Below are 27,861 nucleotides of genomic sequence, written 5' to 3'. Positions count from 1 at the left end.
AAATACAGGGAAATTCTAGAGGAAAACCTGTTTCAGTCTGCAAGAGACCTGGGACTGGGGTGGAGGTTCACCTTCCAGCAGGACAATGACCCTAAACACACAGCCAAAGCTACACTGGAGTGGTTTAAAAACAAGAACCTGAATGTCTTAGAATGGCCCAGTCAAAGCCCAGACCTCAATCCGATTGAGAATCTGGGGCAAGACTTGAAAATTGCTGGATCCAGATGTGCAAGCTGGTAGAGACTTACCCAAAAAAACTCACAGCTGTAATTGCTGCCAAAGGTGCTTCTACCAAGTATTGACTCAGGGGGGTGAATACTTATACAACCAACAAATGTCTTTTTTTTTTGTTTAATTAACTTTTGTGTCACAATAAAAAACATTTTGCACCTTCAAAGTGTTAAGTATGTTGTGTAAATCAAGTGGTAAAAATCCCAATTAAATCCATTTTAATTCCAGGTTGTAACACTACAAAATGTAGAAAAGTCCAAGGGGGGTGAATACTTATGCAATGCACTGTATATACAGTGCCTTGCGAAAGTATTCGGCCCCCTTGAACTTTGCGACCTTTTGCCACATTTCAGGCTTCAAACATAAAGATATGAAACTGTAATTTTTTGTGAAGAATCAACAACAAGTGGGACACAATCATGAAGTGGAACGAAATTTATTGGATATTTCAAACTTTTTTAACAAATAAAAAACTGAAAAATTGGGCGTGCAAAATTATTCAGCCCCTTTACTTTCAGTGCAGCAAACTCTCTCCAGAAGTTCAGTGAGGATCTCTGAATGATCCAATGTTGACCTAAATGACTAATGATGATAAATAGAATCCACCTGTGTGTAATCAAGTCTCCGTATAAATGCACCTGCACTGTGATAGTCTCAGAGGTCCGTTTAAAGCACAGAGAGCATCATGAAGAACAAGGAACACACCAGGCAGGTCCGAGATACTGTTGTGGAGAAGTTTAAAGCCGGATTTGGATACAAAAAGATTTCCCAAGCTTTAAACATCCCAAGGAGCACTGTGCAAGCGATAATATTGAAATGGAAGGAGTATCAGACCACAGCAAATCTACCAAGACCTGGCCGTCCCTCTAAACTTTCAGCTCATACAAGGAGAAGACTGATCAGAGATGCAGCCAAGAGGCCCATGATCACTCTGGATGAACTGCAGAGATCTACAGCTGAGGTGGGAGACTCTGTCCATAGGACAACAATCAGTCGTATACTGCACAAATCTGGCCTTTATGGAAGAGTGGCAAGAAGAAAGCCATTTCTTAAAGATATCCATAAAAAGTGTCGTTTACAGTTTGCCACAAGCCACCTGGGAGACACACCAAACATGTGGAAGAAGGTGCTCTGGTCAGATGAAACCAAAATTGAACTTTTTGGCAACAATGCAAAACGTTATGTTTGGCGTAAAAGCAACACAGCTCATCACCCTGAACACACCATCCCCACTGTCAAACATGGTGGTGGCAGCATCATGGTTTGGGCCTGCTTTTCTTCAGCAGGGACAGGGAAGATGGTTAAAATTGGGACCATTCTGGAAGAAAACCTGATGGAGTCTGCAAAAGACCTGAGACTGGGACGGAGATTTGTCTTCCAACAAGACAATGATCCAAAACATAAAGCAAAATCTACAATGGAATGGTTCACAAATAAACATATCCAGGTGTTAGAATGGCCAAGTCAAAGTCCAGACCTGAATCCAATCGAGAATCTGTGGAAAGAACTGAAAACTGCTGTTCACAAATGCTCTCCATCCAACCTCACTGAGCTCGAGCTGTTTTGCAAGGAGGAATGGGCAAAAATTTCAGTCTCTCGATGTGCAAAACTGATAGAGACATACCCCAAGCGACTTACAGCTGTAATCGCAGCAAAAGGTGGCGCTACAAAGTATTAACTTAAGGGGGCTGAATAATTTTGCACGCCCAATTTTTCAGTTTTTTATTTGTTAAAAAAGTTTGAAATATCCAATAAATTTCGTTCCACTTCATGATTGTGTCCCACTTGTTGTTGATTCTTCACAAAAAATTACAGTTTCATATCTTTATGTTTGAAGCCTGAAATGTGGCAAAAGGTCGCAAAGTTCAAGGGGGCCGAATACTTTCGCAAGGCACTGTATATATATATATATATATATATATATATATATATATATATATATAAACACACACACACACTAGGGCTGCTCCGATTAACAGATAAATCGGACTGATTAATCAACTAAATAGCTGATCGCAGATTAATCTTTTTTACAATTTAATCAGGCTTTTTTTTGGGGGGGGGGGGTGCTGGCCATTTTGAACTCCATTTCCCAACATCCCCTGCTGAGAAAGAATGTGCGTGAGTTTGTATCTGGTGTGTTGTTGCTACACACACACACACTTCTTACATTTTCTACAAAGTCCAGAACGATCCTCAATGTCTGCTGCCAGCTTGGAAAAATATGTCTGCATTTACTACAATCAAAGCAGACTTTATTCATTTTAAAACTGTTGGTGAAAAGTGAGTTTTTATGTTTAAGTTGGATGTACAAAGTTCATTTCAACGGAGTTGACTGTGCAGTGTAGCATTTATTTTTTCATGATTCCTTCATTTGGCCTGGCATGGTTGCAGGCGAGTAAATGTCTTTTACTACTGTCACAAGCTGCGACTATAACGTTTTGTTTTATTGATGTTAGTAATGTTAATATTACACTGCTGTTCAAGTTGTTTTTGTACACCGATTTGTACTAGTTTATATTGTGGCACACGGGTAGGAGAGTTGTTTTAACCAATGTTTACCTGTTTCATGTTCCTGAATTTTTTTTATACCAAAAATCCAGAAGCCCTAAATATAATGTAAAACATAAGTAAAATACAGGTTGTTCATAAGGAGCCATAAGTGTTATATCTGGTATGTTTGCATAAAAGACAAAAAAAAAAAAATCAATTCTCGGTTCTTGTGCATTATATTTTGCTATTAAACTCTTTCATGGATTGACGTTGTTCTGTGAAAATGTGTTACATTTACTGAAATAAAATCACTTTTAAAATGACCAAATTCCCATTGGGCTTATGTTATTTTAGAGTCTATTGATTTTTGAATGTAATAATATGCAGGACAGCCACTATAAGATCGTTACATTTATTTAAAATGTGCAGGGATGAATCTACCGATTAATCAACTAATGCCCAAAAATTAACCGATCAAAAATGTTAGCGTGACAGCCCTAATATATACCGAGCATCAAAAGAAACATATCACTATTATAACACATTTATTTTCGAAAAAAAATAAGGTTAAATGATGGACATTGACTAAATGTTTTTGGTTTAATCACTCAATCATTCATCCTTGACCATGACACGCTTGAGTGACTCTGACTGAAGCATATGTACTTCATCACCTAATTAGTGATCCAGTTGATTGGACACTGGATATGGAGTGATTTCAGCTGTTGAATTGCAAGCTTGAATAAAAGCAATAAAGAAAATCACAGAAAAAAAACAATATGCCACATCTGTCAAGAGAGCAGCACCTTCGTGCAATTGGCATGTTGGAGGCTGGACTAGGGCAGCGTACTGTGGCTCGCCGTCTTGGGTGCTCACAGCCAGCAATTTCAAACCTGGCAAGATGTTATAACCAGACACATTCTGTCAATGACAGGCCACGAACTGGGAGACCAAGAGTCACAACACCTGCCCAAGATCGACAGATCATTTTGCAGCATCTTCATGATGTCAATTGTTAATCAGCACAATAAAAAGTCACTGCACCTTCTCTAAAGCAGCGTTTGTCATTTTTCAATCACATCTAGTGAATTTTATCCAAATATAAGTTTCTTTTGATGTATATATATATACTGAGCATCAATATATATATATATATATATATATATATATATATATATATATATATATACAGACGTGCTCAAATTTGTTGGTACCCTTACAGCTCATTGAAATAATGCTTCATTCCTCCTGAAAAGTGATGAAATTAAAAGCTATTTTATCATGTATACTTGCATGCCTTTGGTATGTCATAGAATAAAGCAAAGAAGCTGTGAAAAGAGATGAATTATTGCTTATTCTACAAAGATATTCTAAAATGGCCTGGACACATTTGTTGGTACCCCTTAGAAAAGATAATAAATAATTGGATTATACTGATATTTCAAACTAATTAGTTTCTTTAATTAGTATCACACATGTCTCCAATCTTGTAATCAGTCATTCAGCCTATTTAAATGGAGAAAAGTAGTCACTGTGCTGTTTGGTATCATTGTGTGCACCACACTGAACATGGACCAGAGAAAGCAAAGGAGAGAGTTGTCTGAGGAGATCAGAAAGAAAATAATAGACAAGCATGGTAAAGGTAAAGGCTACAAAACCATCTCCAAGCAGCTTGATGTTCCTGTGACAACAGTTTCAAATATTATTAAGAAGTTTAAGGTCCATGGAACTGTAGCCAACCTCCCTGGGCGCGGCCGCAAGAGGAAAATCAACCCCAGATTGAACAGAAGGATAGCGCGAATGGTAGAAAAAGAACCAAGGATAACTGCCAAAGAGATACAAGCTGAACTCCAAGGTGAAGGTACATCAGTTTCTGATCACACCATCCGTCGCTTTTTGCGCGAAAGTGGGCTCCATGGAAGAAGACCCAGGAGGACTCCACTTTTGACAGAAAAACATAAAAAAGCCAGACTGGAATTTGCTAAAATGCATATTGACAAGCCACAATCCTTCTGGGAGAATGTCCTTTGGACAGATGAGTCAAAACTGGAGCTTTTTGGCAATTCACATCGGCTCTATGTTCACAGACGAAAAAATGAAGCTTTCAAAGAAAAGAACACCATACCTACAGTGAAACATGGAGGAGGCTCGGTTATGTTTTGGGGCTGCTTTGCTGCGCCTGGAACAGGGTGCCTTGAATCTGTGCAGGGCACAATGAAATCTCAAGACTATCAAGGCATTCTGGAGCGAAACGTACTGCCCAGTGTCAGAAAGCTCTGTCTCAGTTGCAGGTCATGGGTCCTCCAACAGGATAATGACCCAAAACACACAGCTAAAAGCACCCAAGAATGGATAAGAACAAAACATTGGACTATTCTGAAGTGGCCTTCTATGAGTCCTGATCTGAATCCTATCGAAGATCTATGGAAAGAGCTGAAACTTGCAGTCTGGAGAAGGCACCCATCAAACCTGAGACAGCTGGAGCAGTTTGCTCAGGAAGAGTGGGCCAAACTACCTGTTAACAGGTGCAGAAGTCTCATTGAGAGCTACAGAAAACGTTTGATTGCAGTGATTGCCTCTAAAGGTTGTGCAACAAAATATTAGGTTAGAGGTCCCATCATTTTTGTCCATGCCATTTTCATTTGTTTTCTTATTTACAATATTATGTTGAATAAAAAATCAAAAGCAAAGTCTGATTTCTATTAAATATGGAATAAACAATGGTGGATGCCAATTACTTTTGTCAGTTTCAAGTTATTTCAGAGAAAATTGTGTGTTCTTCGTTTTTTATGGAGGGGTACCAACAAATTTGAGCACGTCTGTATATATATATATTTCTTAAGCTCTGTACTAGCTTAATGAACAAACAAAACAGTATGTAACAATGATATGTATTTGGTCCAATTTAACACTAACTGTGTTACAACAGAAAAAATACAGTATTGCCATCAATATATAATTGTTATTGCACAGTTTATAAGCATGATCACATATATATATATATATATATATATATATATATATATATATATATATATATATATATATATATACACACACACACACACTTTCTTTTGAGCTTAGCACTTTTTATTTTTTTATTTTAAGGGCACTCTTTAATACAAAGGTTATCCAGTGGTTTATCATTGCGCAGTGTATTCACTAGCAATGGTAAAACAGCAGTTTGCTTTATGCAGAATCCTTTTTTTGCTCTTGCCTGGTGTCTGTATAGTTAACTTTACTTTGCAGGCCAACACACTTCAGGATTCCATTGTTTCTCATACCTCACGTTGTAACTAAGCCTGCCCCAAAGGCGTGGTTGTATGATTTATAAATATGCCATTTCCACAACTCTATCTCAAAAACCAATTAGGACACACATTTCCTATTTGCATAGTTATTTCAACTCCTCTGATCGTGGCATTGTCACGTTCTCTAATTTCAGTTCAATGATTGTTTTGCATAATAAAATTACTTTGGCAACAGTATGAGACAAATAAGTTTTGGTATTATATTGACTTTAAAAAGTATTGCCTTATTTCACATTCTCTGAATGCTGGTAATGGGCTGATTTGTAATGCAAAAAAAAAAATATAGACGTCAATAAGCACGTGATCTTTATAATATACTTCCTATTCCGCTTTAGTAAAAGTTCAGTCCCGCCTGTTCAATCCAACGATTGGTAGTTTTAGAACTGAAAAAAACGTTGACAAAGAATGTCTCTATTTTGATTGGGTAATTTTACTTGTGCGATGTTCGAGTAGCCAGTTTGAGGTTTGTGTTATGATGTCCTGGGATATGACAAAAATGAAACCGTAATGTGTATCAACAGTACATAAAAAATAGAATTTTATTTTCTTTTATTTTACATAGTTTCACTATATATCACTTTCTGCCATGTAATGATTTATTTTCTCGTTGGCAAATAAAAAACGCGAGATGTAACTGCACATTGTCATGCTTGGTTATCAGGCAGCATTCGTTGTTTTTCAAGTTGTTAATACTTATCATTTGAATTATTGTGTGTTTAAATCTGTGGCTTTATAATAATACATATACATTCACAGGTGTTAATGTTGAAGTAAATGTTGATGTGTTGCCGTATACAGATGCATTTTTTGTGTATGTGTGTTGATTATTTTACTGATATCGTTTGTTTGTAACCTTACCGTCATGCCCATGTGTGCAATTCCTTTGTTCTTCAGCGTCATAAACTTAGTGCCACAACATGGAGGAGACTAGCCTTCATGATCTAGTGCAAAGAGCAGCACACATCCATAGTGACAAGATAGCCGTCTGCTTTGATGACTGCAGTGGTGCCACCCCTGTATATATATCGTACAATGAAGTCATTAATGGTGCTCGAGAATTGACCAGCCTCTTAAACATTCAATGTGACATAAACAACAGAAGTGTTTTTGGTCTATATTGCCAACCTGGAATAAATCTTGCAAGTTGGATTTTGGGGTAAATATGTTTCTTTAATTTTGTTTTTGTTTTTGCTTTGACATCAGCAGCAGTGCATTGTACTGCACATTCAGACAATCATTCTAGAATGCAGACAAACTGCATTTTGAATCCAACAAACTTCTGGGCAGTGTTGTTTGATTTTTATATCTGTACTATTGTCTTTGATTCACACACTTTATGTATTAACAGTATTCTCCAGGTACCAGCAGCCTATGTTCCTGTTGACCCAGAAGCTCCTCCTCATCTCTCAGCACATGTTATGATGCAGTGTTGTTTGAGATATATTCTGATTCAGAGGGATTTTGATTTGACTAAGGTAAGCCTCAGTGTGGTGCTGCAAGGACTGGGGTCATACCAGCTCATGTGGACCAAGAAGGGTTGTGTCAATTCATTTATTGTTGGAATGCCTTTGAAACAAAAATGTACTAACTTTATTTGTCCAGGGCAGTCATCCCCCTCATGGACAAAGTTTGCATCGTGAATTATAAAGCTCTTTTGCATGCACACAACACCAACGTTTAAACCATTTTTTCCCTTGTTTTACGTACAGTATTATCCAAAATATTTAGCCCACTTGAGCCCAACACACTCCTTTCTATTTAGGAGTAAAACATACTTGAAGTTGTTTCTAAAACCCCCAACCTTTCTTGCTGGTATCTGGTAGGACAAATACGATTGAAGCTACTTGTGTCTGTTTGCATTTAGGGGCATTAGGTGTGTGCATGCTGTTTTTACATTTGTTTTAATGATAAACCCTGCAGGAATTTTCTATTTTTGCCAATATTGGACCCTTCAATGCTTTTTTAAATTTTCAGATAATTGATACCCTAAATGAATGGCTGGTGTTCTTGTTTTCTCTCTCACAGAAATTTCTGAATTCATTTTCCACCTGGTTACACTGTGACGCTGAGGTAGTGTTACAGAATCAAAACCTAACCCTTTTGAAGTTGCAGTGGAGAGAAACACATAACCTGGGGACAGCAAATGAACTTCAAGATAGGGCGACTGAAGGACAACAGCAAGATACACAAACCAGCAAAGTGGATCCCTCTGAGCCATCTGTCTCTGTTGAGCAAATTGATAGCAGAGTTCCAGGCTGTCTAGCCTATGTCCTGCACACATCAGGGACAACAGGACTTCCCAAAATTGTCAGAGTGCCTCACAGGTGTATTGTGCCAAACATTTTGCACTTAAGGTGAGTGCACAATTTACACTTCAGAATCACAAAATGGTTCTTGATTTTCTTTTAAGAGACATTGTACATCTAGTGTTTCATTTCTATACAAGAGTATTGTTTTGTAAAAAAGCGCTATTTAAATATTATTATTTGTTTATTTAGCAGACGCCTTTATCCAAGGCGACTTACAGAGGACTAGGGTGTGTGAACTATGCATCAGCTGCAGAGTCACTTACAACTACGTCTCACCTGAAAGACGGAGCACAAGGAGGTTAAGTGACTTGCTCAGGGTCACACAATCAGTCAGTGGCTGAGGTGGGATTTGAACTGGGGACCTTCTGGTTACAAGCCCTTTTCTTTAACCACTGGACCACACAGCCTCCTAACAAGTAATAGGAGACAAGTGATTTTGTGTGCTTTATTCCAATTATGTTTAAATGTTATCTTGGGGCTTCATCGGTTATACAAACTGTTATAAAAACATTCGGATTGGAAAAGGAGGAACAAATGATTTGTAGTCAGTGCAACACTTATAATGTTAGACTGTCGACTGGGCGCCATCTAGTGTTTAGTGTAATTTATGCAATCTTTGCGCAGTAACAATAAGCTTATTCTGGATCTATGTTTATGTACATACAGTATATCAGAAAGGTGCTACTTACCAACCACATTCTTACATCTTTATGATTCACAACATATTTGAATTATTTGTGTACTCTGCCATATCTCAATTTATCAATACGTTTTAATACTACCATATCTTCTGTTTACAGGGCTATGTTTCAGATCACTCCTGAGGATGTTTTATTCATGGCTTCTCCTTTGACTTTTGACCCTTCTGTTGTTGAATTGTTTGTCACTTTGTCTTCTGGAGCCTCTTTGCTGATTATACCATCAGTTGTTAAAATGATGCCAACTAAGCTTGCTGCTGTTCTATTTAATCATCACAGAGTTTCAGTCATGCAGGTAAGCTACACTGTTATGCTTTTAAGTGGATATTATATAATTGAAAACATCATGCTTTCCTCACAATGCTACAGAATCAATGAAAGAGCCAGCCAGTTGATGGGCTATTATTTAATGTAATTTGAAGCCCGTATTGATTTAATAGTTGCAAAAAAATAATAATACATGTTTCTAGGCTTTTTAACAGCAGTCTGGGATTTTTTTGTGACTATCACTTGTTTATTATTTGTAAACAGGGACTATAATGGGTTCAATATTTTAAGATAAATTCATTTTTGGTGCATTTTTGACTATCAAAGTAATGTTCACCATAAAAGCAAAATTAACAGTAAAGGAAATTGTCTTTCGGTATCTCCTCTTTGTAAGGCTACACCAACACTAGTGAGACAGTTTGGAACAAGTCTCCTAAACTCAACAGTACTATCTGCTAGCACCTCATTACGGATCCTAGCTCTGGGTGGAGAGGCCTTTCCAACCCTGGCTGTCCTCAAAAACTGGAGAGCAAAGGGGAACAAGACCCAGTTTTTTAACCTCTACGGCATTACAGAAGTGTCAAGCTGGGCAACCTGTTACATGATTCCTGACGACATTATTGATAGTACCTCCAGGTATCGGACAGCATTTACTTTTTTTACCACTATAATTCTAGGTTGACTAACTGCTTGGAGATAAAAAATAAAAATAAAGCACAAATCAAGATGGGCCACCAGGAGGCACTAATGTAGCACAGGACTAAAATCTATCAAAACACATGAACTGAATAGCACAGTCTAAACAGTAAATTATCCTTTTGCAGATCTGAAGATCCTATTCCATTGGGGACACCATTGCTTGGAACAACAGTGGAAGTTAGAGATCTAAATGGGTCCTTGATCAAACAAGGGGAAGGAAAGATATTTATAGGTACCTTCATTGAGTTTTATTAATGGTTACACTGGTGTATAAGCTAAACTTTAGAGAAGACATGTTTGAAAGCTCTATGGAGGCCACAGGGGTGCTTGTAGCTTCTGAGTTTTAAAAGTCATCAGGATGTAATGACGGAAACAGGAAGTGATATATAAAGCAAGTTGCTCTTTAATGGCAGCGATTCTCAGTAAAATATTGCCATTTTTATTTTATTTCACTTTAAACTTAATTTCCATTCTCAAATTAAAATTGCATATTTCCTGTTTTTTTCTCAGGTAGCTTACTTTAGCACGGCTGTAGAAAAATGTTGACAGAAGAATATGTGTTACAAAATCAAAAATATATATTACGAGCTAAAAGGGGGCTATGACACGTATACAGCGAGTTTTACAGAACATATAGAGAAAATGTCCTTGAAAGGGGTACAGTTGTGTTCTTCCTCTTTCCAATATGCAGGAGGAAGAGAGAGGCTGTGTTTCATTGGTAATGAAGTAACTATGCCCTACGGAACAATGCGAGAAACTGGGGATTGGGTAGTGCTGAAAGAATCAAATGTATACTACATGGGGCGTAAAGACAGCCATATCAAACGGCATGGCAAGCGCCTCAATCTTGAGACAGTGCAACAGGTAATACCTATAAATGAAAAGTATAAATTCCATAAAAAAATCATGTCAAGAAATAAATATATATATATATTTTGTTTTTACAGAAGTGATACTGTAAGATTAGCATAATCAAATAATCAGACCACATCTGACTAAATCTTCTGTTTTATATTTCAGATAGTTGAAAGCCTGAGCACAGTGGAAGCTTGTGCTGTGACTTACTATAAAGAACACAAATTAATCCTCTTTGTAGTTACTGCCTCTCAGTGTGCTGATGGTGATAAGGACATTTTTCTAGAACTTGTGAAATTTCTGCCTGCTCATGCCATGCCAGATAAACTTGTGATGGTTGAATCTTTACCTTTTACAGCTCACGGTAACCAGTTAAATCTTCTGAAATCTTTACAGTTATTGGAAATGGTTTTACAGATTTACTAAGATTTTACCTGTGTGCTCCATATTTTACTAAGTGAAAAAAAAATCTAATATTATAGAACTAGACATAAAGAACTCAGTTTTTATTTTGCTAAGAAAAATGTTGAGCAAACTTTGTATGGAGCAAATTCTTGGTAAATGTTGCCTCTAGTATCTGGGAGTATGAGTTATTTATTGGGATTGGGGAAGAGAGGATATTTTAGATTTATAAACACTTAATAAAATCAAGTGCAGTAGTACGAAAATAAACGTACTACTGCACTTGTCAATGTGTACCTCCAGCAACACTGGTAAACACATTCTGTTTAGTTTACACAATGGGCCACATCTCACAGTGAAATACTAGTAGGATGTATAATGTTATAAGTTTGGAGTGAAATATTGTTTTGTTTTGTTTTGTTTTTTATAAAAATGAATGTAAATTATTCTGTATTGTACACATTTAGGTAAAGTGAACATGAAGGAGTTGGTAAAGGTTTATGAAAAGCAAATGGAAGCCCTAAAGTTGCATAGTGGTCCTCAAGGAAAAGAGGAACTGTGGGCATGTTTACTGGTTCTTTGGAAGGTAGGAGTTTTGTATTTTAAATCCATATAACTTCTGTCAACATATACAAAATGAATACACAGTTTTTAGTGAAACAATTGTATGACCCTTATAAGTAGCATAGAATGAGTGATTCCCAATTATCATTTAGAATAAAATGTGAAGCAATCAAATAAACTAAAACAGGTATTAAATGCCCTTTGTGAAGTTTAGCAGAGGCTTACAATACCTTTTTGTCTTTCGTTTGCACTTACTGGAAGTAATAATGTAGCCATATAAAGTGTTCCCTGTGTCATTTTATAACTTCTTTATGTCTCATTTAGGCTGTTCTCAACCTCCCAGCAGATGCCATGATTCTCCCAGAATCAGCCTTTCTGTTCAGCGGTGGAGACTCATTAAAATCTCTCAGGCTTTCTGAAGAAATTGAGGCAATGGTTGGGAGGACACTACCTGAACTAATGGAAGTTATCCTAAATGGGTCAATTTTAGATCTTTACAATCAAATTGCTAATTTGACATTCTCTAGTAACGATAAAGAAACTACTGAAGTAAATTTGAAACAAGAATTGAACAAGGAATTTTCTTCTGTAGAAGTTCAAAAAAGGACCGTGTCGCATAGTTACAAAGAGAAAGCAGTGAGCTTTACTTCTATGTGCAGAGGAGGTCTGGTTTTCAAATCAGATGTAGATGTTCCTAACAGAAACTCTACAGCATTGCTCAGCCTTAAACACGTAGAACCTAGAGGACATTCTGACATCACACATCAGCATGTTAATAAGGCACCCGCAGGCTCAACGGTCCATCAGGTGGAGAGCGCTGATCCCCTTTGTCCTGCAGAGGGTCATTTGTTTCAAAAGGATTTAGCAGGGGAAGGGGGGTTAATGCTGAAGATGAGATGGAAGTCAGACACGGGGAAGTGTGTCGATGCATCCCCACTTCTGCTGATATCCGGTGCTGGGGAAGCCTCTGCCACAGTCTACATTGGATCACACTCTCACAGGATGCAGGCAATTGACTTGTGCTCAGGAATGATAAAGTGGGAGCGTGTGCTTGGAGATAGGATTGAGTCTTCAGCCACAGTGACCAAATGTGGAAACTTTATTGTTGTTGGTTGGTAAAGATGAATATTTAATGCCTGCCACATTTCATTATCTTCATGTTTTTCAAATATAGAAGACTTTTTTGTTTGTTTTAATAATGTGTTTATTTCATGCAGGTTGTTATGATAGTTTGGTATATGTTCTAAGAGCAAGTGATGGAAAAACCTACTGGACATTTAGCACGGGCAACTCAGTTAAAAGCTGTGCAACTGTGGATCCTGAATCTGGGTTGGTGTTTATTGGATCACATGACCATCATACCTATGCATTAGACATAGAGGTAAGAATGGACTGGGCTTTATGTGTGTGTATGAGCATCTCTTTATACAGTGCAGTACAGGGTGGTTATAAAGTCAGTTGGCCATATTTGTGTATCCCAGTGAAAATGCTACATTCTGCTTTTTTTATCTATATATATATCGTTGAAGGATCTTTTTCCAAGAAAGATATTGCCTGTATGAAGTACTTCCAAACATATGCTTTCAGCTATTTGACCCTTCACAATCTGTTTTTATACTTCAATTCTTGTTTACATCAGTTGTTGTCTCCACCTTCCATGTTTAATTTCCGAAGCAGATCTGTAAAGTAACCTACTAGTACACAAATATATCCAGCAAAGGTTGAATCAAATACCACACACTTTTTTCCCCGATTTCATTAGACTTTTTATTTTCTCAAACTTCTGTGAAAACAAGTGCTGCTTTTTACAAGATTGCAGTTTTTGAAAAGAAAAAAAAGCATTAGACCCCACTGGCACTACATCTGTTGTATATTTTTTGTATCCCCTCCACGTAACTGCAGTGGACTTGCTTTCACTGAATTAAATAGTCTCTGGAGTATGTTTTCCCATTTATAGAAAGCTGCTCCAGCAATGAGGGCAAGGTTGGGCAGTTCAGCCATATGGATTGATGGATAAAGTATTATTATTTATTTCTTAGCAGACGCCCTTATCCAGGGCGACTTACAATTGTTACAAGATATCACATTATTTTTACATACTATTACCCATTTATACAGTTGAGTTTTTACTGGAGCAATCTAGGTAAAGTACCTTGCTCAAGGGTACAGCAGCAGTGCCCCCCACCTGGGATTGAACCCACGACCCTCCGGTCAAGAGTAAAGAGCCCTAACCACTACTACACTGCTGCCCATAGTAGTGGCTGCGTTCTGCTTAAAAACTGGACGAAGTACATGCGGGATGTATTTCTTGAGTGCGTCCGTTTTAATACGTACCGGAATTGCTTTGATTATGAATCATTAGTAAAAGGAAAATTGCAGTTGTCAAAAACAGGGTAGATGGTTATTTACAGATTAAAGATAATTTGTAGAAAAAAATTACACTGTGCCCTATTAATGTCAGTACATTTCAAAGTAATATTTGGGAAATGTGACACTGTACTATATGATACCTTTGATGTTGTTTAAAACAAGAATACTTGGTCCACAACTTGGATAGTACAGTAGCAGTAATGTTGTGTGTTTAATGTTTTCTACACACAGACAAAGCAGTGTGTTTGGAAGCAACACTGTGGTGGAGGTGCAGTCTTCTCTTCTCCATTTCTGAACTCCTCACCACGGCAGCTGTACATTGCAACACTAGGTTCACAGCTACTAGCAATAAACCCAGTAAGTAGATATTGTGCCTGGTAGGCAGCTTATATTTCCTCTAATCTCTGGTGTTTATTAATAGGAAATGCCTAAATGATCGACAGCCTATATAATAGTTTAAATGTGGGCATGAACATCCCTGGAAACATAATCAGCCCATTCGTTACCATTGAAGTTCATTTTCAGTGTATTAGTTGTAAGTCGTTTTCATCTGAAGCTATTGATACTGCATTTGAGAAAACTGGGGCAAAAGAACAAAGCTGTAATTTGTTGGGTATAATTTTAAATAATGTCCGTGGGACTGTAGGCTATGTTAGAGGATTTGGTAAATAAAAATGCAACACAAATATACTCTATCCCCAAATTGAAGAATTTCTTTAACAATTAAAATGTAACCTAAATGTTTCAGATGTATAAAAACCAGCAAGTTACAATAATGGGATCAGTCTTATAAAAATTTGATATCTACAAAAATGGGTCAGTCCTCCTTTAAAGATGTAATAATTAGCAAATTAAACAAAACACAATTGGGACTAAAGTGGTCTATATTTGAGCAGTTCTAGATGTAATTAAAACATAATAAAGCATGGAAAAACATTGTAATAATAAAACAATTTAACACTCTAATTGCTTAATATAATATTTGTGACATTATATGCTACCATTTATATTGTTTAAGAAGAAGCATAGTATGCTCACAACCTAGTTTTTTTTTTTTTTTTTTTTTTTTAAGTTGCCATATCGTTTCTCTCCTGTAAAATGCTGGACAAGCATTTCTGGAAAGAATACTGTAAATATAAATATAAAGGGTACTTAAAGTTGTTATATTCAAATAGCTTATTCAAATTAAATTATTAGAAAGATGCAGACTTTTGTCAGAGGTATGTATGATCCAAACTTCTTTTTAAAAGTGCTGTTTCATATACAGTACTATATTCGGCCCTGTAGCTACAGTAGTTTTTCTCCTTTTCATTCTAAATTGGCTGGAGGCACGTTAGATACAGTAGTACATTTTGTCACCACATGCTCAAATAAACACATCCAATAAACACTTACCTTTTTTATGTTACTAATATTGAATATTCGGTGGAGTTGTTTTACCTGCTGTGCTTATCATTCTCTCTCAAGCTACTGCAACATAAGGCACCGTTGTGGAACATATACAGTTAAAAAAAAACAGGGGCTTGAGTGAAACATATACCTGTATAAATGTTTAATGTTCCATTATCAGTTAATGGCCTTCCTTGTTGCAGGACAATGGGGACATTCTCTGGAAACATTCCAGCGACAAGCCTTTCTTCTCCTCCCCTCAGTGCACTCAGAGGGCAGTTTTCATTGGCTCTGTTGATGGGAATGTTTATTGTTTCAGCCATACTGGCAAAAAGGTGAGCCCATCCTGTCATTATTTCTACCACCATGTTAGACACTAAAATGCAGCTCCACAACCTCTGTTGGCAGACACGAATGAACATAATAAGTAATGTGTACAACCTTTGTAGGCATTCAAATACCTTTTATAAACACCCCAGGTACTTCATTTTTAGCATTAAAGAATTGGGTTGAACGTCAGTATTTTAGATGTTCATCCTAAATTCATTGTACTGATTCTTATAATGTTATGTAAGTAATACAGTGTCCAAGGTTGTCTCATGAGAAGTTCTAGTATGTACTGTAATACTGAAAGAGTAATATATATATATATATATATATATATATATATATATATATATATATATATATATATATATATATATATATATATATATATATATACACATACACACACAAGGTTGAATAACACAACTTGGTAAACATTACCTTCATAATCTTTCATGCGAGTATACTCACATGAAAGATATCCACCACAGTTGCTTATTTCTTTGTTTTAATCCACTATAAATTGAAGTAAAGAAGGTAGAGTAGCCTTAAGGAAGACAGTAATAAGTAAAATCTTTACAATTTATAGTTCTTCGTGCATCATAAAATGCTTCAAATAAAATATGGGAACATTAAGTAACTCGCTTCATTACTTTAATTGCAGCTTTGGCAGTTTTCCACCAATGGACCAATATTCTCATCTCCATGCATCGACAATTCCTCTTTAGCTGATCAGAAACTGGTGTGTGGATCGCATGACAATTATGTTTACTGCTTAAAAGCTGGCAGTGAATTGCTGTGGAAGTTTAAAACTAGTGCAAAAGTTTACTCAACCCCGTTCATTTTCAGTGACCATCACGTAGGCAGTAGATCACTGGTGGCAGTAATGTCAACAGATGGGAAACTGTGGATTCTCGATTCTGAGAGTGGGGTGTTGAAAACATCTTATTCATTTCCAGGAGAGACTTTTTCTTCCCCGGTTGTATGGGGAAGAACCTTGATTGTTGGCTGCAGAAATAATTTTGTTTACTGCTTGGAACTGTCTGGAACTGATTGAGAAGAACAGATGGCAAGCTATGTTGCTTGTCTTAGGTGTATCTTAAATCCAACTTACACAGTAAAACATGCCTATATTGTCACCTGCCTTGACCAGTCAGTAAATCCAGGAAGATTTGTGTTTCACTAGTACAAGTAAATTACCAAAACACATTGAATAAACACCTAAGCAAACACAAATTACTTTTTGGTGACAGGTTCATTCAGGGTTCACTGTTTACATGGCAAGTTGTACACAATGGAAAAATCAATTCACTTTTAGCTGATCCTACAGTACCATATTGATGACTGGTGCCAGATGTAAACCCCACCGTGTCTGCAGTAGTGTTTTTGAAGATAGCAGACGGAACCATCAGTCACTTACTCTGTAGCATCCATATGTGTAGGAAAGGATATGCATATTGACTATGTTGCTAGCACCTTAATTGATGACTTATACTAACTTTATGACTTTCTTGGGTTTGTTCATATGGAACCAGACACAATCTAAGTTAGTCATGTAGTTACATATCCGTGGTTTAGTTTATACTGAAACTGAATACATAGTACATATTCTGATTTATTTCTGAATTGTGGTGTAACTTTTTCATTTCTGGGGGAACTGGTTTATTTCTGGTCAAAATGATTATGTCCAAAATCAACAAAGGAAAAAAAAAAACATATTTGCAGCTATTGTGTGTCTAATATTCATTAATGTATCAGAACAATCTCTGTTCATAATATATAAGCATGACTATATTCAGAAAATGAAGAGGCTGACTGTAATTACTTAAAAAATGCATGAGTAATAAGTCCTTTTAATTTTAACAAAGATCATTTACAATTTATATCCTAATCATTAAAATTCTGCTCATATTTAATGAAATCCCAATTGCACAACATACTGTAAACATAGCAACATTTATTTAAATGTGTTTTACTTATATGTGATATATGTAAAATGATTATATCATTGTATTACCAGTATGTTGTTTATGATAATCTTGCCCAGTATAGCATGACAGAACCTACAAAAACCTTTTTAACAATGCACCATTTAGTATGCACAGACTGTTCTGAATACTGCAGTACTCCAAATGCAAGCATTCAGATTTCCTAAATGTTCTAACTATAATAATACATTGTGCCCTATAGCAAATGCAGTACAGGAGGGTGGTTTAGTTCAGATTGCCTATTTAAATTAAGAACAACGATTTCAAAGATATTCATACGTGTCTGCTGTTGAGATGCAATAACAGTATTTAATAAGGTATTGTGTTCAGGGTAATTAGAAAATGTTTTGATTGCTGGAGCGAAGAGGTTTTAAAATGTAATTAAGTCAGAACTAATTGACTGATAAAAATGAAAATTAACTGTTCTAAACCATTGTTTGTTAACAACAACCTAAATTGTTTAACCCTTTCTGGTCCTATGTCGGACCTGGTCCGACATTGCAATTATTCCTATCAGGTCCAATGTCGGACCCTGTCCGACATCATCAAAAAGACGCAAAAAACGGGTTTTTAGTCGTTTTTTCTCGGAAAAAGACGAGAAAACCATTCAATGGCCGAGTGGGAGCGACAGGAGCCGAGACAAGCCGAAAAAAACAAACAAAAAAGGGTGTATCTCATGAATAGTCATACTTGCCCCTGGCATCTGATAATGGAGGCCATAAGGAAACAAGCTGGCTGTGACTGCATCAGCGCTCAGAGAATATCACAGACATTTGCAGAGCTTTTTTCAGATGTTATAGTAATAAAATAATGACTTGGATCGCATTATTGAGGCGATTGGTGATAAAACGAGTGATCAGGAGATGATTGATCGGTATGTACAACTATTATTATTATTATTATTATTATTATTATTTATTTATTTGCATATGTGAAAGCTATAGCGAACGAAAGGGTGGGGCGGGGCTGGAGATGCCTAGGGAGTGCTTTGTTGATATGCAGGGCCTTTTAAACCCGTTTGACTGTGGAAAAAAATACTTTTAAACAGTGTGTCTAAAATTAACTGCGCGTGTGAAAATAAATTGGACCTGACTGCAAAGGGTTAATAAATGCCAGACTATGAATTATTAATCAATACAGGATATGTTTTGCTAGTTAGCAACATGCTAATTGGTCGTAGCACTATCTTGTTTTTGTATTCATTCACGGAGAACTGTAATGTGTTAAGTTTCCAGCAGGTGGCATTTGTGTATTGTGTGTATTAATCTTAGTGAAACAAGAAGTACAGTTAATGAAAGAGAACTTTATTACATGTACAATAACACCATGATTACACTACACAATTACACATAAAATTAAAATAGAAAAAGACCAATTGCACTTTGGAACAATTTAAAAATTAAATAAAACTACATTAATATACCATAAAGTTACTTTTATACATACATCTATGGTTTTATATAACTTGTTACTTTTTACATATCACAAGAAGCTAACGTGATGAACATATAATTAGGGCTTCTGTTTTTCAGGTTTTATTAATTGTATTTTTCAGTGCTTATTTTTAGCTATTTTCGAGTTTTATGTAAATTGTTTTTTTGGGGGCTTTCGTTTTTGATATACTGTATGAAATTACTCTTTTCGGTTACTTTCCAAAATGCTTGAACGTTTTTTTGTGTTGAAATATGTATAGTAACTCGAAAATACTGGCACACTTAAGTTTTACCAATGATAGATGCAAGTCAGGAAGGCGGGACATGTATTTATTATTATACAGTACTGTGCAAAAGTTTTAGGCAGGTGTGAAAAAATGCTGTAAAGTAAGAATGCTTTCAAAAATAGACATGTTAATAGTTTATTTATCAATTAACAAAATGCAAAGTGAGTGAACAGAAGAAAAATCTACATCAAATCAATATTTGGTGTGACCACACTTTGCCTTCAAAACAGCATCAATTCTTCTAGGTACACTTGCACACAGTTTTTGAAGGAACTCAGCAGGTAGGTTGGCCCAAACATCTTGGAGAACTAACCACAGTTCTTCTGTGGATTTAGGCAGCCTCAGTTGCTTCTCTCTCTTCATGTAATCCCAGACAGACTCGATGATGTTGAGATCAGGGCTCTGTGGGGGCCATACCATCACTTCCAGGACTCCTTGTTCTTTACGCTGAAGATAGTTCTTAATGACTTTCGCTCTATGTTTGGGATCGTTGTCATGCTGCAGAATAAATTTGGGGCCAATCAGATGCCTCCCTGATGGTATTGCATGATGGATAAGTATCTGCCTCTACTTCTCAGCATTGAGGAGACCATTAATTCTGACCAAATCCCCAACTCCATTTGCAGAAATGCAGCCCCAAACTTGCAAGGAACCTCCACCATGCTTCACTGTTGCCTGCAGACACTCATTCGCGTACTGTTCTCCAGCCCTTCGGCAAACAAACTGCCTTCTGCTACAGCCAAATATTTCAAATTTTGACTCATCAGTCCAGAGCACCTGCTGCCATTTTTCTGCACCCCAGTTCCTGTCTTTTCGTGCATAGTTGAGTCACTTGGCCTTGTTTCCACGTCGGAGGTATGGCTTTTTGGCCGCAAGTCTTCCATGAAGGCCACTTCTGACCAGACTTCTCCGGACAGTAGATGGGTGTACCAGGGTCCCACTGTTTTCTGCCAATTCTGAGCTGATGGCACTGCTAGTCATCTTCCGATTGCGAAGGGAACTAAGCATGATGTGTCTTTCATCTGCTGCAGTAAGTTTCCTTGGCCGACCACTGCGTCTACGGTCCTCAACGTTGCCCGTTTCTTTGTGCTTCTTCAAAAGAGCTTGGACAGCACATCTGGAAACCCCTGTCTGCCTTGAAATTTCTGCCTGGGAGAGACCTTGCTGATGCAGTATAACTACCTTGTGTCTTGTTGCTGTGCTCAGTCTTGCCATGGTGTTTGACTTTTGACAGTAATCTGTCTTCAGCAACCTCACCTTGTTGGCTGAGTTTGGCTGTTCCTCACCCAGTTTTATTCCTCCTACACAGCTGTTACTGTTTCAGTTAATGATTGTGTTTCAACCTACATATTGAATTGATGATCATTAGCACCTGTTTGGTATAATTGTTTAATCATACACCTGACTATATGCCTACAAAATCCCTGACTTTGTGCAAGTGTACCTAGAAGAATTGCTGTTTTGAAGGCAAAGGGTGGTCACACCAAATATGGATTTGATTTAGATTTTTCTTCGTTCACTCACTTTGCATTTAGTTAATTGATAAATATAATCTATTAACATGGCTATTTTTGAAAGCATTCTTACTTTACAGCATTTTTTCACACCTGCCTAAAACATTTGCACAGTACTGTATTTGTAGTAGGTTTTATTTTTATTTAATGGGAAAAGGCTAAAGTCAATGTGAATTGATTAACCATTTCCACAGGTTTTCCAGTGTTTATTGGCTATCCACCGATTTATTTATTTTTGTATCGGGGGTGTTTTATTGGGTTTTATCGGTTAAAACCGAAAATCAGAAGCCCTACATATAATCTGCTTGCAATGATCTAATTAAGTAACGGATTCAAGGCTACAACAGAATAAAACATACCATTTATTCATGCTGTTAAACAGCAATAGGATATTTTGTGAAATTGTTTTAGTTAAAAAAAAAAAAGCTGAATATTTTACTAAATACATTACTGTGCAAGTATTATTTATTGTTAAGCATATCATAAACCACAGTACAGTAATATTTGTGTGTTTTAGTGCAAATTTCTTAGTGCTGAACTTATGTGACAAGTTAAAAACAAAAATACATATTGGCCGACTAGATATTTGCTTTCTTATCATAGGTCACTGGAATAACAAACAAAACCAAGAATGTTTAAAAGGATTGTATTTACAATGAATGTGAGTCTTGTAAATTTTGCACGCATCTCACATACGTATCTGTTTCATTAAGCTCTGTAATAAAACACGTGGTTTAAATCAGTAGCATTTTGTACTGTGACAGGAAACAAAATGTTAATAAAGATCTGTGTGTTATAACTGACTGAGTTGTTCTCTAATCAAAGGTCATTTAAAAAAAAAAATGTCTAAAATAAGCAAATATTTATGACTTAACATTCAACATAACAGTTTATTACAGAATGAAGTGCTGGGAAGGCGGGGCAAGTATTTGCTTTGTGCAATGCGAGCCCTTAAGACATTGCTGCCTTCTGGTTTATTGTAGTGAAAGTATCAAGCAGACATGATGGACATGTCAAAAACTAGTGGAAATACATCTTTGTTGTTCAAGCTATATTATACTTACAAGGTTTTGGACACTGGGCCTTTCAAGACATGCTTTGTTCATTTACACCCTTAAGATAAGAGAAGATCATTTCATAAGACTGGTTTGGCCCAGTTGCTCTGTTTGGCTGAAAATGGCAGTTGATACCGATAAAATCATACAAAGTCAGTCCATACACTCCATAGTACAGAGTAGGATGCAAGCCGCAGACTCAACACAATCTTATGTTTGACTGTTCTCGGCCAAGATCTTTTATGACCTAAAAGTGAGGTGTGGTCAACCCTGGTTGTGATCCCTAGTACGTAAAAGTAACACAATAAAAATGTAGAAAAGTAGTAAAGCAACAGTGATATGGCAGGTATTGTGTGTGAGACTATTTGATAATCTGGGGACAATCACTCCAAGCCTTTGCTTTCCTCTTGGCCAGGGCCAGCCAAGCAGGTTCTGTTGACACTTGAGCTGAATCTGAACTCGGAAATTTCTTGGTTGCTTCTTTCACTGATGGGGTCGAGCAAGTCGGGTCTGAAATTTCAACTGAGTAAAAAAAAGAAAGAAAAAGAAAACAGGTGTTGTTGAGGTCAAAGTGAATAATATTTATCTAAACAGATTTATGTTCTATGAATGTGGACTCAAACACAGAGTATTTTAGAGCTTTGTGTTCTGCTTCTAAAATATAGGTATCATTGCCAACGTAGTTTATGGGCAGCAGCATGCACATTCTGCATCGAAAGTGGGATGTAACTACAGAAAGACACAATATCACTTCAATTTGAAAACTGGCTAGTTCAAAATAACATGGTACCCTACCTGTAACAGAATTAGGAAGTGTGTTGGACTTTTTCAGTTGTTCCCTGCGTTCAAATCTAGATAAAATAGTGTCAGGTTTCTTTTCTTCCTCCTTAACTGGAGGTTTCTGCAATCTTTGATTAGAACTGGGTTCTTTGTTATCAGTTGGACTTATAACTCCACTCTGTGAATAGAAAGAAAAGGGCATTCATTTAATTCAGTTTGATGCATTTCTTGCTCTATCGCTATATATCATTTCAAATTATTTTCAACTTTTTCCCCCTTCGTCAAGGCCCAGGAATTGTGTTATAAATTACTGTACACCAAACAGTAGTACTAAAAGTAGTGCTCTGTTGAAGTTTTGAAGATAGCTAAAATTAAACAAAACTATCTTGTTAAATGTGTGGCTAAAATGATCAGTTTGCCAATAATCACATACACACTTAGTGGAGTTGGGCACATTTGATTTAGACAAATCAAACAAAATCTAAATTAAATGCACCCTTATTACTGACTGGTACTAAAATCTCCTGTTATATCAGTTGAGAGCAGATTCAGCAGGAACATGATTGCTGAGCAATCAGTCTTAACAAGGTGTTTCTAAAAAAACGAATTGGATGAAGGAGAGGCAGAGCTACACACCCCAGTCCCCAGATGTTTAGACCTCATACACAGTCACATTCTCTTACACTGTTTTTTGATTGTTTCTCCACCAGCTTGGCTTCTTTTGTCTGCTTCCTCTCCTCTCGAGTGGACTGCTGCTCTCTGAAGCCCTTCTGTTTCTGCAGGGCCAGGGTGATCCACAGGGGCTGCAGAGAATCCCCTTTCTCTGTCGTCCTAGAGCTATCGAGAGAATGGCTGCTTTGAAGACTGGGCTTTTCTGAAAGAGAAATTGAGAGTAGCAAAAGTGAGCAAAGAGATTAATACGTCAATACTGGTTAAAAGAGTTTAGATGTTTAGATAAAGGGGAAAAATACTGTATTAAAACCATGTGCTGCTTAAGAGTAAGTAGCTTACACATTTGTAGAGGCTTTCTTTATGATGTTTTCAACCATTCAGAGTGGTGAGAGAGAGAGATATGCACACTAGAATATTACAAATAAAAAGTAATAGTAAAGGTGCACAAAGTACAACATAAATACAAAGGTATTTAGGACGTTTCGGACGGAAGTGCAACTTGCTATATATTGGAGACCAAAAGACATTTAGCAGATCACTTTGTAGAACACCTCCAAAGCATTAAGAATAAATCCACCTTGTCATCGGAGGCCGGTTTTTAAGAGGAGATCAGGATTACTTTTATACAAAATATCAGGATCATTTTGATCCTACTGCGAAGGTCCGATTTCACTATTAAATAATCATAGAACATAGATATTTTGTTTGAATTTCGATAGAAAACACACACTATATGGTCAAATAGAGTAGACTATTATAATACACATTTCACATATTTATTTAAGTTTTATATCCAAACTGGCAAATTAACGTGATATAAGCTTTTTTCAAGAACAAATGCTTTGTTTTCCATTTATTTACATGATTTCCAACACAAATGTTTTTTTTTTTTGTTTTTGTTTTTTAAATGTGTGTGTGCTGTGTAGAAATAAAGGTGGGGAAAATGACATATCTTTAATGTGAAACGTCAATGGAGGATCCTTTTAGAAGTGAGGGATGCCTTTACAATGGCATCCCTCACTGCCCACCCAGCAAGTCGATCCTGTTGTGGTACTGCTAAAGGTGCATCATGGTGTCCTGCCTGCGGCTCCGGCAGGTCGTCGCTCCAATCCTCACCTTCAATGGCTGGTATAATGCAATTGATAGCGATAGTGTAAAGTGATAGTAAAGTGAATTGTCTTGTCTGCGTGACAGCTCGAGGCGACTGCACCGCCATGCTACCCAGACGGGCGGTTTGTTTACACTGTGGAGGACAGCGCCCTCTCCACAGGATAACTACTACGGTACCCTTCAACTGCAAGACGGTGCTTGTGAAGGATCTACCCATCCAGGACTGTCGTAAACACCCGAGTCGCTGGAAGACCAGGACGTCGGGAACAACAGCAATACGTTAGTTTAGGGGATGCTAATCCCAACCAGTATAGAGAGAGTTTCGTGGTGTAGTAGGTTCCTGGAGCGTCTCTTTTAATTAGGCTAGTGCTCGCCTTGTGTGGCAAACTTTTATTTTTTAGCTTTGTTTTGTTTTGCTGGTACCCTAGTGGCAGCACCTGTGTGTTCATTAAATCTGTGTGTCTGTGCGGCGTGTTAACACCCAATGCTCTGTGTCTGACTCAATTTTTACTCAGTGACGACCCACGCAGGTAACATCACCCTGTTACAGGGTCCTAACATATATGTATGCAATAAAGCCAGACAAGCCGTCCGTATACGTTGAATATACAGACACCTAGGGTATTGTGTGCATGAGGTGAAGCCGAGTGCCTCCATCCCCCTGAGAAGTCTGTATATTTGACATATACAGACACCCTGAAGGGCCATATTGCACTTATAATCCAGGTCAAACAGTGGATTTAAAAAGAAAAAAAAAGCAGAAATAATTTTTAGGGCAAAAAATGTTAGTTTTTTTTATTAAATATCCTTACGCCAATAAAGGGACCAAAAAAAAGTCATATTTATAACTTTGAACTACACACTAGTAAAGCTGAGTAAATGTATTTAATTGAAACATGCAAAAGTAAGTAAATATATATTTTTGTACATTGGCATTGACATTATCCACCAGGAGGTGGTGTTGAGACGGCACTGAAATATTTTTTTCTCTCAGTGCAAGACGTTTTTTCAGCAGAACGGAGGGACAGGACGGGAAAAAAAAATTAAATGCTGTCTCGGATTTCATTACTTTTTCAAGGTCTGTGTCGGAGTGGTGGATAATGTGCAGAAGTGTCTTTTTGTGTTTTTCTGTACCGTTTACAAACCACTGAAAAGACATTGCTTAAAGTGATGAAGTCAGGGTGAGTCGGTATATTGACAGATTCCCCAGTTTTGTTTTCATTCAGATTGCAGTTTACTCCAGCTCGGAGACTAATGTAGCTTGAAATTTTATATTCTTCTCCTTTGGACATTTCCATAGAAATCCCTTTGTATTTTCTTAAGATTTTCTTAAGATGTGCATTTTCCACAGTTGAGACAATTTGTTTCTGTTTCAGCCAGTCCTGAAAGGCAGTGATTTTGTATTTTTTTTTCCAGTTCATTTAATTGTTCTTCATCCAAATCGGCATGTCTGCTTACAACTTTTGGGATTTCTTTTGCTGGTCAGTTTGATAGTTACTGTACATCTCGAACTGTAAACAAGATGGTTACCGATACTTTAAATTCTATGAGGCAGCGCAGTGATTTAGAATATGTGACAAGGCAACTGTCCGTATCCATCCAATATACAGCTGGAATCTTGCTCGACCAATCACATTGCTTGTTTCACGTTCCATTGCCAGCCCTGGATTATATAGTTTTTATGAATAAAGTCAAGCTTGATATTCCTGAAACTGTTCTGGACTACTGTGGTTTCATTAACACCAATAAAGAACAGTTTTGTAAATGTCAAACTTGATATTATTAATACATTCTTTAAACAATTCCTGAGTTAAAGCTTTGTGAATAGAGCCCACTTGGTCATTCTTATATGAGTGAATGACTGGATCATTGGGTTGCTAATAGTAAAATTAATCTTTAATCTGTGGTTAACTGTTAATTCCAACATTATTCTGCAGTGATTTGAAATAATATTACTTATTTACTTGTGATGTTTTTTTGTTTGTTTGTTTTGTTTTTTCATGTAAAAGATTACAATAAATAATGACATTCTGGTGTTTGCACTAAATGTATTTTTGAATAAAAGCCTAATGTAGTTGACAAAATCTGTTTTTCACAAATGCTCCAGTCATTTGCAGTTCAATACAATTCCTTTTCAGAACTGGATTTTCTATGATGTTCAACAGCTTCCCGGATAAGAAAATGTACTGCAGCTGGATCTTTTCTGACAATTTCTGCATTGTGAAAATAAAAAGTACACTTTCTGAAAGTCACAATATTGAATGTTGTCACACTTTCCATATGGAAAATAAAAATTCCTAAAATGTTTAACTAGACTCCTTTTGGTATGTGCTAGCGCTGTTTTAATTTCAATGTAGGTGTGTGACAAAGTGGTTTGTAGCGCACAAGTGCAGTGGTGATGTGGTGGCAAATAACACACACAGAAACACAGTACTCCTTGCAGGTAGATGCATAACCATAACACAAGGAACAGATCGCTCGGCCACATCCCCTGATATACCTTCACTCACGCCCCCTTTGGTAGAGAGTGCAATCATGTAGCCTCCAATCCATGACTGACACATCACCTACCGCATTAAGGCAATGACTTCTGGTATTGTGACTCCGTCCCCTTTCTGGATGGCCAACTTCCGACTGACCCAACTGCCAAACCATCCAGTCCGAGGGGCACACTGTTCCTGTTATACAGCGTTATTCATTCGCTCTTCGTCACGTATCCCACCGCTCAGAGTGGAGCCGAAGGAACACTCGGCTGAATCTACTTTCCCCATTACACCCCCCTCCTGGGAAAAGTAATCACATTTACCCAAGTTGGCTGTCAGCCGGGCTACCCTCAGAGACTGCAGGATGGCCGTGAGCCTAGTCATATGCTCTCGCCAGGTGGAGCTGTAAATCATCACATCATCAATATATGCTGCTGCATAATCACGATGTGTGTGTAAGACCGGGTCCATTAGTCTCTGAAAGGCAGCGGGTGCATCATGTAGCCCAAACGGCATGGTTATGAAATGAAACAGATCATCAGGGGTAGAAGATGCAGTTTTCTCCTGTGATCTGCGGGTTAAGGGGATCTGCCAGTATCCCTTCGTCAGGTCCAAAGTCGAGAT

General features: G+C 37.2%; 2 protein-coding genes across 8 annotated transcripts in view; one reads left to right on the top strand and one right to left on the bottom strand.

Moving 5' to 3' along the window:
• Nucleotides 1-6,401: 6,401 nt before the first annotated feature.
• aasdh (aminoadipate-semialdehyde dehydrogenase) lies at nucleotides 6,402-26,976 on the top strand. Of its 5 annotated transcripts, none has more exons than XM_034015309.3 (15): nucleotides 6,402-6,498; nucleotides 6,930-7,191; nucleotides 7,384-7,510; nucleotides 8,061-8,389; nucleotides 9,145-9,337; nucleotides 9,704-9,945; nucleotides 10,134-10,240; nucleotides 10,700-10,872; nucleotides 11,029-11,227; nucleotides 11,733-11,851; nucleotides 12,154-12,940; nucleotides 13,047-13,210; nucleotides 14,431-14,556; nucleotides 15,792-15,923; nucleotides 26,893-26,976. In XM_034015309.3, exons 2-15 carry the CDS (start codon nucleotides 6,953-6,955, stop codon nucleotides 26,929-26,931), a joined length of 2,976 nt encoding a protein of 991 aa, XP_033871200.3. In that variant the 5' UTR covers nucleotides 6,402-6,498; nucleotides 6,930-6,952; the 3' UTR covers nucleotides 26,932-26,976. The 5 variants fall into 5 exon arrangements, with proteins under 5 accessions (XP_033871200.3, XP_033871202.3, XP_033871197.3 ...); XM_034015306.3 differs by lacking the exon at nucleotides 26,893-26,976 and adding an exon at nucleotides 16,580-18,812 and having other exon boundaries at nucleotides 6,403-6,498; XM_034015308.3 differs by lacking the exons at nucleotides 6,402-6,498; nucleotides 26,893-26,976 and adding an exon at nucleotides 16,580-18,812 and having other exon boundaries at nucleotides 7,105-7,191; nucleotides 7,394-7,510.
• Nucleotides 18,941-27,861, bottom strand: part of LOC117409368 (capping protein inhibiting regulator of actin dynamics) — a 53,933-nt gene continuing 45,012 nt past the window's right edge. For all 3 annotated transcript variants that reach the window (XM_034015304.3, XM_034015305.3, XM_058997768.1), the window contains 3 exons: nucleotides 23,656-23,846; nucleotides 22,988-23,150; nucleotides 18,941-22,714 (listed from right to left, as the gene is read on the bottom strand). In XM_034015304.3, coding sequence (XP_033871195.3) covers nucleotides 22,554-22,714; nucleotides 22,988-23,150; nucleotides 23,656-23,846 — 515 coding nt within the window. In that variant the 3' untranslated portion in view covers nucleotides 18,941-22,553. The remainder of the gene's footprint in view (nucleotides 22,715-22,987; nucleotides 23,151-23,655; nucleotides 23,847-27,861) is intronic.

This window comes from Acipenser ruthenus, chromosome 2, assembly GCF_902713425.1.
Source record: "Acipenser ruthenus chromosome 2, fAciRut3.2 maternal haplotype, whole genome shotgun sequence".
In the NCBI taxonomy this organism is placed as follows: domain Eukaryota; kingdom Metazoa; phylum Chordata; class Actinopteri; order Acipenseriformes; family Acipenseridae; genus Acipenser; species Acipenser ruthenus.
The sequence above is the reverse complement of the archived record's forward strand: the minus strand, read 5'-3'. Positions and strand labels throughout refer to the sequence as shown.